General features: G+C 38.0%; 1 protein-coding gene across 2 annotated transcripts in view; it reads right to left on the reverse strand.

Annotated features, from left to right (window-relative positions):
• Positions 1–12,941, reverse strand: part of WSCD1 (WSC domain containing 1) — a 373,645-nt gene that overhangs the window by 223,068 nt on the left and 137,636 nt on the right. For both annotated transcript variants that reach the window (XM_073565577.1, XM_073565578.1), the window contains one exon: positions 7,916–8,596. In XM_073565577.1, the coding sequence (XP_073421678.1) occupies positions 7,916–8,345 (430 nt within the window). In that variant the 5' untranslated portion in view covers positions 8,346–8,596. The remainder of the gene's footprint in view (positions 1–7,915; positions 8,597–12,941) is intronic.

Consider the following 12,941-nt stretch of genomic DNA (forward strand, 5'->3'; position numbering starts at 1 on the left):
GACAAAACCACAGGTTGGGCGCATGGCAGAGCTCGGAAGGGAAGGAGCGTCATTTGACTTTTTGAATGTAAAATTTACTGGAATCATTAGCGGACACCATGTCCTGTTTGGAGAGTCCATGATGTGCCTAAACAGTGCTCTCATCGCTTCAGAAATGCCAAACATGTGGATGCTATATTATATGTGGCTTAGGTTCACTGTGGGGCTCAGAAGGGAGGGGGTATTTGGATTTGGGAGCAGAAAATTTGCCGAATTTCTTTTGGACGGTGAGGAGCCATTTCACTTTTCTAGATGACTGACTTGAGTCAGGGCTTGCTTTTTTTGTGGATTGAGTTGAAGATTTTATTGGGAATATTTTACATAATGTTTATCCAGCGCTCTACACTGAGCACTTACTTTGTGGTTTACATCTAATTCTCTAAGTGACATGATTCAGATAAAATCCCCGAGGGATCCTTTGACTATAATGAGGCAGCAGAGTTACTCTGGACTCCATCTGGCCTCTGTTGAGCGGTGTCCTTTTCAGAAGTGCAGAAAACTGTGGCCGACGGCACTTTTATGCAATATTAAAAAGACGGACACCGCCGGACCACAGGTCAGACGGCATCCACAGTGCCTCCATCTGCCTCATTATAAGGAATCTTCTGTCGAGGGATCCATCTGAATCACATATTTCAGAAATTTACATGAAAACCCCAGTGTAAGCGCTTATTGCAGAGTGCAGGATAAATGGGTGCCAAGCCTTACTGCGATCTTTGGGAGGCAGAATGAAAAAATCAACAGCAGGTGAAGGATTGGTTTTATTTAGTTTTTACGCTATTCCTCATGCGGTATAAGTGATTAGGCAACTTTATTCTTTGGATCTGTGTGATTACAGAGATACCAGATGTATATCATGTTTTTATGCTTGGCTGCTGCCACACACTAAAAGACGAGTCTTATTACAAAAAAAAGTTTTTTGCATCACCATATTTTGAAAGCTATAATTTTTCCTTATTTTGGCTTATTCTTTGCTGGATGAGTTGACATTTTTACTGGTACCATTTTCAGACACATGGCATTTTTTATCGCTTTCTGTCACAATTTTTGGGAGGCAGAATTTGCAAAAAAACAGCAATTCAGGATTTATTTTTTTTTTGGGGGGGGGTGGATTGTCATTCCACGAGTGGTAAAATTGATTATTTCAGTCAGTACAATTACAGCAAAACCACACTTATATTTTTTTATGTTTTGACGCTTTTACACAAAAACATTTATTTAAAAATTATTATTTTTGCATTGCTTTATTCTGAGAGCTATAATTTTTTTATTTTTCCGCTGATGGAGCTGTATGGCGACTTGTTTTTTGCAGGACAAGATGTTTTCAGCAGTACTGTGTTTATTTATATTTTTTTTATTGTGTTTTATTCCACTTTTTGTTCGGCAGTATGATGATAATGCATCATTTTATGCCTTTTTTTAAAAATTTTTAGGGTGTTCACTAAAAGGATTAACTAGTGGGACAGTTTTATAGGTGAGGTCATTCCAAACGTGGCAATACCAAATGTGTATTTTTTTGTTTATTTTAATGTTTTTCATATATTTATTTAAAAAGGGTACAATCTTTTTATTTTGTTATTTTTTTATATAAATATACATTTATAATTATTTAAAAAAACTTTTTTATTTACTTTTTTACTTTGTCCCACTATGGGACTACCATTTTTTGCAGGCTGATCGCAGCAGCATCTCCATGCTATTCAAACTGTCAGCTCTGCACTGACCGAGAAAATTACTGATCATGCACTGCACATGATCAAGCAACTTTCCTAGTTCTGATGACCTGGATGTCGTCATGACGACATCACATCACCATGGCATTATTTGGTATCCCCCGGCTTGCCGATCCAAGGTCAGACGGGCTGTCATCCCCCTGCCGTCTCCTGGAATGCTGCGATCGTGTTTGATCGCAGCATTTAGGGGGTTAAAGGGCCAACAGCGGTGCATGAGCACTCCTGACACTTACTGTCGGATGTCAGCTGTCAGAATTAGCTGACATCCAGCGGCATTCGCATAATAATCCTTCCTTAGTCAATAAGGCACAGGGATGTATTATTATGTCAGAAAGGGGTTAAAAACAGTAGTGAAAGTCACTGCAGACTGTACAGAGGACTTACACTACTCACTCTACTCAAACATTCATCTCTTGCACTAAAGAAAGTTGACTGTAAATATTAAAGTACTAGCTGATGAGCCCTGCGTTGCCTGGGCATAGTAACCAACTGTGGTTAGTTATAACAAATTATAATGATTATATTGCACATAAAAACATTTCACATCATATATTCAACAATACAGATTTGCAACACAAATTAACTAAACGATTGCCCAAGTATTGATAGTATTTTATTTTCAACTCATTCAAAAGCTTTTTAATAAACATGTGTATCTGTGTATCTAACCCTATCCTGTGTGATAATGTCTGCTGAGCTGTGTACTTAATCCTCTCCTGTGTGATACTTTCTGCTGAGCTGTGTATCTAAACCTATCATGTGTTACTGACTGCTCAGCCGTGTATCTAATCCTATCCTGTGTGATACTGACTGCTGAGCAGTGTATCTAATCCTATCCTGTGTGATACCGTCTGCTGAGCAGTGTATCTAACCCTATCCTGTGTGTTACTGACTGCTCAGCCGTGCATCTAATCCTATCCTGTGTGATACTGCCTGCGGAACGGTGTATCTAATCCTATCCTGTGTGATACTGACTGCAGAGCCGTGTATCTAATCCTATTCTGTGTGATACTGTGTGCTGAGCTGTGTATCTAATCCTATCCTGTGTGATACTGTCTGCTGAGCTGTTTATCTAATCCTATCCTGTGTGATACTGACTGCTCAGCTGTGTATCTAATCCTATCCTGTGTGATACTGACTGCTGAGCTGTGTATCTAACCCTATCCTGTGTGATACTGTCTGCTGAGCCATGTATCTAATACTACTCTGTGTGATACTGCGTGCTGAGCTGTGTATCTAATCCTATCCTGTGTGATACTGACTGCTGAGCTGTGTATCTAATCCTATTCTGTGTGATACTGGCTGCTGAGCTGTGTATCTAATCCTATCCTGTGTGATACTGTCTGCTGAGCTGTTTATCTAATCCTATCCTGTGTGATACTGACTGCTGAGCTGTGTATCTAACCCTATCCTGTGTGATACTGACTGCTGAGCTGTGTATCTAACCCTATCCTGTGTGATACTGACTGCTGAGCCATGTACCTAATCCTATTCTGTGTGATACTGTCTGCTGAGCCACGTATCTAATACTTTTCTGTGTGCTGAGCTGTGTATCTAATCCTATCCTGTGTGATACTGTCTGCTGAGCCATGTATCTATTCATATCCTGTGTGATACTGACTGCTGAGTCATGTGTCTAATCATCTCCTGTGTGATACTAACTGCTGAGCTGTGTATCTAATCCTATCTTGTGTGATACTGACTGCTGAGCTGTGTATCTATTCCTATCCTGTGTGATACTGACTGCTGAGCCGTGTCTCTAATCCTATCCTGTGTGATACTGAGCTCCCCCTGCAGTCTGTGTCAGAGGGTGGTCTGTGTTGGCACGGTAATAAATTGTGTTATTTCCAGCTTTACAGAAGGATGATAACACCATAGAAATGATAAGAATAATAGGCAAAATTGCTTGGTGAATTGGAACGCGCAGGGTTAAAATTTCACCTCACAACATAGCCTATGACGCTCTTGGGGTCCTGATGTGTGACTGTGCAAAATTTTGTGGCTGTAGCTGCGACGGTGCAGATGCCCATCCCGGACATACACACATACATACACACATTGAGCTTTATATATTAGATAGTTAACATACAACAGAGGAGAGATTAACATTGGAATTTCTTAGCCATATTATTGCACCTTAAACTTTTCAAATTATTTCTTGGAACAAATTGTGAAAATAGAGCTCAACAGGTAAGCTTACAATAGAGGTTTTCTAGAGAGACATAAAAAATAGTCCTCACTAACCATCACAAGAATAAAATGATCGAAATGATGTGCACAGGAAGCCTAACTTTCAGCAACTAACTAACACAGATAAGCCTTGGGAAATTGCAACTTCTAAAAATTAGTTAGTAAATTTAGCAATAGATGGTAAATGATCGAACATCTGCAAAAGTCGCAAATGGCAACAAAAGCAATTCCCCTAAAAGAATATAAAAAAGATCTAACAATATAACCAGTAGAGCATTGAAACACCACTTTAACAAGCTGAATATTGCATAAATGTCATTTTAACAAATACATGAAATGGACCATAGCAATACTGGTTTAAAAAAAATAAATGCTGCGTAAATTGATATAAACTGGTAACGGTTTCACCATCCATCTACTACACCCAATAGTTCACATAGAACCATTACTGGTTATAGGTTTTTTGTGTATGAAAGAAAAACAGAATGTACTTTATAGATTAACCCAGATGTGATTCAGGAGTACACGAACAAGACTCGGTGCTCCTTAGCCAACTTACATGGACAGATGGACTCTATGAAAAAAGCAAAAATTACCCCAATTCAAGGTCTACTTTTTCTAATCAATGTCTGCATAAGCAAATATTCGTTTTTGCCATATTCTAATGAATCAATCTATCCATCAGAAAAACAACAAAAGTGATTTATGATACATTCAGCTCATTGTGCCTTTTAGGACAGCTTCAGTTTGTCCTATGATGCAAGGCATCAGTTTCACAAAGAATTGTTGCAGTTTACTAAAAATGTCTTCTTACAACAGAACTTTGTTATGGTGTTAAATTGCTCATTTTGCTTTATATACAAAAGAAAAAAGCTATTCTGTCAGTGGGCTCCGCTGTTTTTATCAATGTTTTACACTGTGAATATAACCTTACATACTTCTGCAAAACACAATTACCAGTCACTAATGGTTTTGATTGAGTATTAAAAAATAACAAATATCACTGCTACTTTTAAGAGATTGGTTATTCATCAATTGATCACTTCCATAGCTCTAGCACATGGTCTTGCTATGGTTCCACTCATGAACCTTTAAATTCCCCATCAGTATGTCTTTGGAGTGCGAGAGGAAACAGGAGAACAGGAAGGAAACCCACACAAACATGGTGAGAACGTGCAAACACCTTCCAGATGTTGTCCTTGATGGGATTCAAACCCAGGACCCTAGCCCTACAGTATTAACAACTGAGCTGCTCTTAGTGCTAAAAATGGGATCAAATTCTGCCATAAGAAATCAGGAAATAATTTCCTAATGCCATGCTTTTAGAAAGGCTTTACTGATCTCTAGAGAAGATTGGAACTTTTGAAATTCAAAATTTTCCAGATTATTCCCAAACATTTCATTTGCAGTGAATACATTTACTAGGGATTTCAGTTTCTCAAATTCTTCTGAAAAGATGTGTATACCACTCTGAGATCTCCTAGGACTGCATCAAACCCCTTCAATCCCTTTACATTAACACAGCCTTAGCAATGTAAACTAACATAGAAACTGATGGTAAAGTGGTAGCAATTAGCAGCCTATTTAATAAATCATGCACTGATAGACATTGTTGTTTTTTTATTCAAAAAATAAGACCAAAATCATCTCTCTTGGTCACTTATTTTCTCGCAGACTGTTCTGTGTTGAATACTGACTTAAACTGATGGTGTCGCTGCTAAAGGTAACATCACCCTGTTGTGAGTAATACAAGGGATGTGCCACATATACCATAATACACTCCAATTTCACTACTATGGGCTTAATCTGCAGGTTATTAGTATCTGTAACCTGCTCGGCACCTGCAATTCACCAAACACTGGGAGAAAGTGAACTTTATTCTCCATGACAGCCTTTGGTTTCAGTCACAGGGGCAGCCCTGGCGCTGGTTCAGTCATCGCTCTGAGAAAACAGAATGACGACTGTAACCATATCCCCGATCCTGACTGGCAGCCAATGTAGATCCAGTGTCAGTCAGCGGTGACTGAACCAAAGCCAGCTCTGCCCCATGACTGAAATTCAATGCTGCTGAGGAGAATAAAGTTCATTTTCTCTCGAATGCTGCAGGGACATATCTGCAGGTACATCCCATATCTGCAGTTATCTGACATGTTCCCTTTAAAGAAATATTTTTTTTTATATTTTTAAAATATTTAATTATAAAATATGTAAATGAAGACTCAGCTGAACCTTTTATTTAATTTCTAAATTCCCATTCATTAATTACTCAAGAATCAAATATATATATATATATATTTTTTTTAATTATGGTGTGTGGAGTTGTTTATAGAGAAACATCACATCTAAATTAGCAACATACAGACATGATGGTTTTGTGGAATTAAAACAAAAAAAGAATAACTAAATTTGGAGAAAGATCAACAACATACCATGGAAAGACATTTATTTTTTCCCAAATCATACAATTTATCCATTTACCGTTACATCTTGAAGACAAAAGCACAGAAATTACAATGTTAAAAAAATGAAAATTTTATACTTAGCTGTCAGCTTGTAAGTGTAGACTGGAACAAGCACTGACAGGTCATTCAAAATGACTCAGCTACTTATCACAAGCCATAATAAGTGGATCCAATAATTTCTAAGAGATATTTACAGTGAATTGAGCAATAATAACAGAACAATCAATATATTTCTCTTTAAAGGGGATATCTGGGACTTTGCAAAAAATATGTGCTGCTACCTACCTGCCTGTTGTGCCCACCATTCTTCCCTGGCACAGAGTGGTTACAGACAGCTCCTGCCAGCAATACAGCATCGACAGAGCAGCAGCTTCTTTACTGTTTGCTGACAGGGCGGGACTGCCAATGTCATTCTGATTGTGATTGATCCCAGATCCCAGCTGCATAAGGGTACCATCACATTTAGCGATGCACCAGCGATCCCGACAACGATACAACCCAGTCAGGATCGCTGGTACATCGCTAAATTGTCGCTAGTGAGCTGCCAAACAGGCAGATCTCACCAGCGATGCAGCAGCGGTCGGCGGTCGTTACTTACCTGTAAGACGCGGCGATGAAGACGTCCTCCCGCCCGCATCCATGCGTCGCTCGTCGGCACCAGCAGGAAGCCCAGCAGGAAGCGGCCGATGAGAAATGGCCCAGGATGTTCTCGCTCGATCAGCAATAGCCAGCGGGGGAGCCGGTCGGAGGTAAGTATCACACATAGCGATATCGCTAGCAATATCGCTGCTGCGTCACAAAATTGGTGACGCTTTAGCGATATTGCTAGCGATCTCGCTTAGTGTGACAGGGCCTTAACTGGGAGAGTCATATTTCAATCAGCAAAACGTTGGCAGTCATGTCCCATCGACAGAGCTGGGCGGGAAAAAAAGCTGCCACTCTGTCAATGTGACATCAACAGTGAGTGGCAGATGAATCGCCAGCAGGAGCGGTCTGTGATCATTTTGTGCCAGGGAAGAACAGGGTCGGGCACAACAGGTAGGTAGCAACTACCTGCCTGCTAGCATTTAGGCTTTTTTTTTTTTTACAAAGTCCCGGATATCTCCTTTAAGTTAAGGGGCCTTTGCACAAGAGAAGACAAACCTACAGGGCTTCCAATTTCCACCTCATAGTTTGCCTTAATGAAATTTTCATTTAAGTCGGCATATTTTTAAACTTAAAGGGATTTTTGCATTTCCAACATTCTTCTTCCTCCCTGCATACCCTGTCCATGTCCTGAGATAACGAATTAAGGACTTCTTTTTTATCAATTTATTGAGTACCGCTTTTGTTTTGTATTCATGCATCATTATTATTAAACCTACTACATATTGGGATAGGATATTGGATATCGTAATAACCTTTTAAACATTAAATTATTTTAAGATCTGATACTTTTCCTGGGAGAAAAAATGTAAGATATGATGATAATAATGAAGACAAATCATGTACCTATATTTACAGTTGTGTGCTTCTGCAGTTTTGCTTTTTCTGCCTGAGCAGGTTCTCGATCATTCACAAAATTGTGAAACCATCTTCTTCTCAGCTGTCGTAACTCTGAGTTTCGTGATATCAACCAAACTGGCTGATCAAGTAAAGCATTTTTTTCTGGTTTCTCTTGAATATTTCCACCTGCTAATCCTTTTGTATTCCAGTATGAAGACCGAAACATCCTTTGTTCCAGATATCTATCGAGAGGCATCAAACCATCAATTGCAGAGCCCTGGACATTAGAAGTTCCTCGGTTATTTTGTTGGATGACCAAGTAAGATCTTTGTAGAAGCAACAGACTTCCGGCCATTAAGTAAGCAATGGTGAGAAAGAAGAGAAAAAACTGAGCCCGCCTTAGAAATTTCTGTAGACTAAAAAAAGGTTTGGCCATACCCTCACCAAAAAACTAAGGTATAAAAAAAATAAAATAAAATAAAAAAAATGGGGGGATATGGTCCCCCCAATAGTTTCACTTGATGTTATTAAATAATATCCTTCAAAAAATTCAACTCATGTCCACTCACACTTCCCACAAAACACATTTTAGCTATGTATGGCAATGCCTTTGCAAATTGTGTCCAATGATCTCAAAGTTCTGCTCCATAATCTTGGTTTCTTTAAATGTTGAAAGAATTCCACATTCTATGAAAAAACAGAAAAGTAAATGCAGTTATAATAATTTTAACATACTCAGTATACATCTTAATTTCAGCAAAATGAAGAACATCCATTTATATACAAATTCATATGTAAGAGAAGCCTCTACTCACTTCCACTTGTTCAACTCATTCACATGCCCCATTAGGACGCATTAATGTAATCGAAAGGGACCCTATCGGCCAAATCAAGAAGTAGCTTATCAAGAACTCTTCCTCCCGCAAACAACCGGACATTCAAGTATGTTATGGTTAGCAAATGTAAATGCATTTAAACACCATTCAATGCAAAACACATGTTTTATGTTATTTTTTATTTTACGGAAACCCATTGTTCCATTCCGAATCTGAAGAATAAGTTATTCAAGTTCATATAAATGTAGTAAAATAAATTTAGATCTAGAGATAAGACTCATTATTGTAGCTCAGTGCTTCATACTCCAATTAATTGATTGAACAAAGTGTATTCTATACCTGTTTAATGTAATTGATATTAAAATACATGGAAAAAAATGAAAACTTAAAAAATTAAAAGTGTAAAAACGTATCTAAATATATTAGCATGGTCTTTGTTATAGTTACAAAGGTTATAGGCAATTTTTTCTTAGAATTCATATATGCCAGAGGCAATGATAGAAACATAATTCTACCTGTAATATTTTACAAAACTTAAATTGCTTAAATTGGTTGCTAAATTGCTTTAAGCCATGAAACACATTTGATGCATTTAACAATGGCCTTCTACATAAAAAATATATTGTGCCAATGGCAAATTTTTATGACAAAGTTCAAGTGTTTCTCTGTAATTTTTGTTAAAGTTACCAAGAATAGGGAATGAGACTAATGAAGATAGCTAAGCACTGTACACTCGTGAGCAAAGCAAAACTTGAAAAGATTTTAACACAAAAGACATTTATTTATACCTGTAAGAGTTGAGCAAAAAGGTTTAGATGACCCTGGTTCAGCGGCTACATATGTAGTGTCCATGGCCACTGGACCAGAGCCCTGCAAACTTCCTCCTACCTTCGAGCATCTCCAGTGCCTCTTCTGATTAGTAGGCTCAGAATGTCATATTTGAGATATAATGCATGCTGATGTGATGCCAGACCAACTAGAAAAGGTGCTAGGGATGCTCATACCTAAAGGGGTCTCAGGACATTGGCTTGGCAGCCTCATAACTGTTATTTGAATATTTTTGTTCCCCTCTAATAATTTGATTGCTGGGGGTCCTATCACAGGACTTTCAAAGAAATTAGAATAAGGGTTCTGATCTTTCAGTCCTCCCCAGTGCAATTGAGGAAGGAATGGAGTGGCATGACGTTACATGTATGAAGTCAAAAAAAGAATAAAATGAATGGCAACTGGGGAACACAAATCACCACTTCTGACAGAGCTATTTATCTGAACTTTTTGTGGTATAAGTATTCAGCTAATATACGGGTGCTTGCATGAAAACAAGAAATGTCCTGGACCCGTAGAAGCGAGTAATCGTGAAACGGCCATTGTCCGCCCTTCACTTCCCCCAGCATTCCTTTCACGTCCTGCTTGTCCTTTCATTTGTCCATGGCACGTTTGTAAAATAAAGGACATGTAACCTTTCACTTCAGCTGGTGAGGGCTACATTCTTTCTTTACGAATTATCGTTACATGTCTGATGCTACTTAATTCACTGTATAAAGGGACTAACAAAGATAGTTAAGACCTGTACTTGTATGTGCGATCATGCTACTTCATTCAGTCCCGACCGAAGTCAGGAAAAAATCATGGCCCCTTCTAATGATCGATAGTAATCTTTCTGGTGGGACTTTTTTTTAAATGAAGAAATAAAAATTAATTTACCCTAATAGACCTGCAGCTATGAAGCCTTGCCCATCGTTCCCTGACCACTTCAGCCAATCACTGGCCTCTGTGGTTACATGTTATACATACAGATGTCACCACCGAGTTGAAAAAACTGCTGCAGTGATTATGTGAATGATGGACTGGATGTCATCACTGCAGGACAGAATGAAACCACAGGGCAGTAGTAAACTCTGATTAAAGGATAATGAACAGAGCAAGAGCTGCTTTTGCGATCCTATTGCTCTATTACATTCTGACCGCAATGAGAAAGGGTGGGGAAATTAAGCCTCCTTTTTAGTCACCAGTGGTGATCCAGTGATGAGACTGCAAAGTGGTTAGACATTTATCTTTCATTCCTGTGGGAATGCAAATTTAGGTTTTTGCTTACTTTCATTGCATAGTTTACTTACTAGGGCAGGGTTTTCCTATCCAGCTGTTATGGGACCTCAATAGACAATATACTACAATACTAATACTGTACAAGTTAATAACTTTCACTAAATCTAAATTAAAAACATGTGCAAAGGCCATTGTTGTTGCTATGTTATATGGTACAAAATGACTGTGACTCATTATGGCAAATGTTCTCGAACACTTAGGCAAGCTAGGACCATTGTACACGAGCAAAGCACCACATTTTACAAGCTCTTTGACTGGCCAAAGTTCAGACAATCAAGTAGTTCTGCTTTAAGATACATTGCTAAGTGAAATAAGTACAGAAAAACCCACATGGGTTCTAAATTGAGTATCACGGAGCACTAATTGTGTATCCATTTATCCCAGTAATAAGATTTCAATGGTCTTTTTTATTAAAAATTTCTGTTTGAACTTACAACTCTCTTGGATAGTTGTCTATAAGTAGGCCATCCACAATAGGTGTCTGTCTACTTGTCACTATAAATCTAAGCATGATCAGTTTGGCAAAATCTTCAATATGGGAAGGTGTTTTTTTTATTTTGATTCTTGGTGAATTATGTTTAAATATTCCCAAAATCAGCATGCGCCAAAATGGGGATTTTTTGCAATTCCCTTCCATGTGGATTTAGGAGAATGGTTGTGTCATTTTTGTCTGCCATAAAGACCATCAAAAGGTTAAAAAAAAACAACAAACAAACGTACTTACACTCACTTCACCGAACACATCTCTAGCCCCTCCACTCCTTTCCATCACCTGTCCAGTCCTCGTTGCATGTTCTTATCACCACTGCTTGCGATTAAATCTCTTAGCTTCTCACGCTAGACTGAGACTTCCAGTTCTGATGAGTCCCAAAAAGGTTCTGCACATGCACGTACAAGGTCATGGAGTACATTGTGACTTGACGATCTTGTGATTTTATTTCATGGTGGTGATGAGAAGATACGGTGAAGACTGGACAAGTGATGGTGAGGCGCAGGGGGGTTGGAGGGGTGAACAGTAAGTTAAGTAGAAGTGTTACATTTTTGCTGTTTACAGCTTACTTTTTTAAGCTCTGGGGTCTAAAAAGAACCAAGATCATAATAAGGGAAATTACGTTCCCAGAAAAATTTACACAAAAAGGTGAATTTTGCCTGATCTTCTCATTTCTTATTGTAACCGCTCTTCACTTCTGTACTGTTCAGTCTTGTCAGAGTTTTATGGCTTTCTGTCACTGTTTTTAAATTATGACCTGTAATATCTTCTTACTATCCAGATTCAACCCAAAATGTGATATGATAGCTGCAATACGTTATAAGGAAATATGAAGAGGGGACACACACGCGAGACTTCTCTGGCTAATGGAATCTAATGCAATGTTCAAAATGGTGGCAGCAATTTTTCTCAATTGAAGCAAATTGAATTACAAATTGTTCAAATTGGTAGGATTCAGCAAATTCCTAATAACACAAATTTGATTTTCAGCAAATTGATTCGCTCATGTCTAATTCCATGGCTTAACATTACTCTGCTCTCGCTGTTCTTAACCAGCAGCAAAATCATTGTTCAGTTCACTAATTGGTTGAGTTTATTAAGTGTACAGTTCAAATACATAAAAAGAAATAGAATATTACTTCTTGTAAAAAAGAAAAAGTTTGAAACTAAAAAACCCCTTAACAAGTTTAATTAATAAAATGTCACATTTACAGGTAAGAGTGTTAGTCATAAAAAAGTGATACATTTAGCAACCTGTTGATGATGTTTCTGGAAACAGTGCTTGAAATGTTCTTGAATTTTCTATACAAGTGTTTAGAAGTAATGTCGAAATTTAGAGCATTTTTAAATCCTTTCATTTTGCAAACAAGTCATTTATGTGAACGGCCTTCACTATCACTTGCACACTGTTCTTACATGGTTTTATAGTAGAGAAAACACAATAGAAATAAAAAATTGAAGTCACCAGCACTGTCAAACTTTTCAAGGATATTTTAATTGTGGCAAAATTTTCCACAAATAGAAAGCATTTCAAAGTCATCAATTACCCTGAAAATATATGTATAACACTCCAAAAATTGTGTATAACCATTTGAAGATC

The sequence above is a fragment of the Dendrobates tinctorius genome, unplaced genomic scaffold (genome assembly GCF_039654945.1).
Source record: "Dendrobates tinctorius isolate UK_male_01 unplaced genomic scaffold, ASM3965494v1 ptg000016l, whole genome shotgun sequence".
In the NCBI taxonomy this organism is placed as follows: domain Eukaryota; kingdom Metazoa; phylum Chordata; class Amphibia; order Anura; family Dendrobatidae; genus Dendrobates; species Dendrobates tinctorius.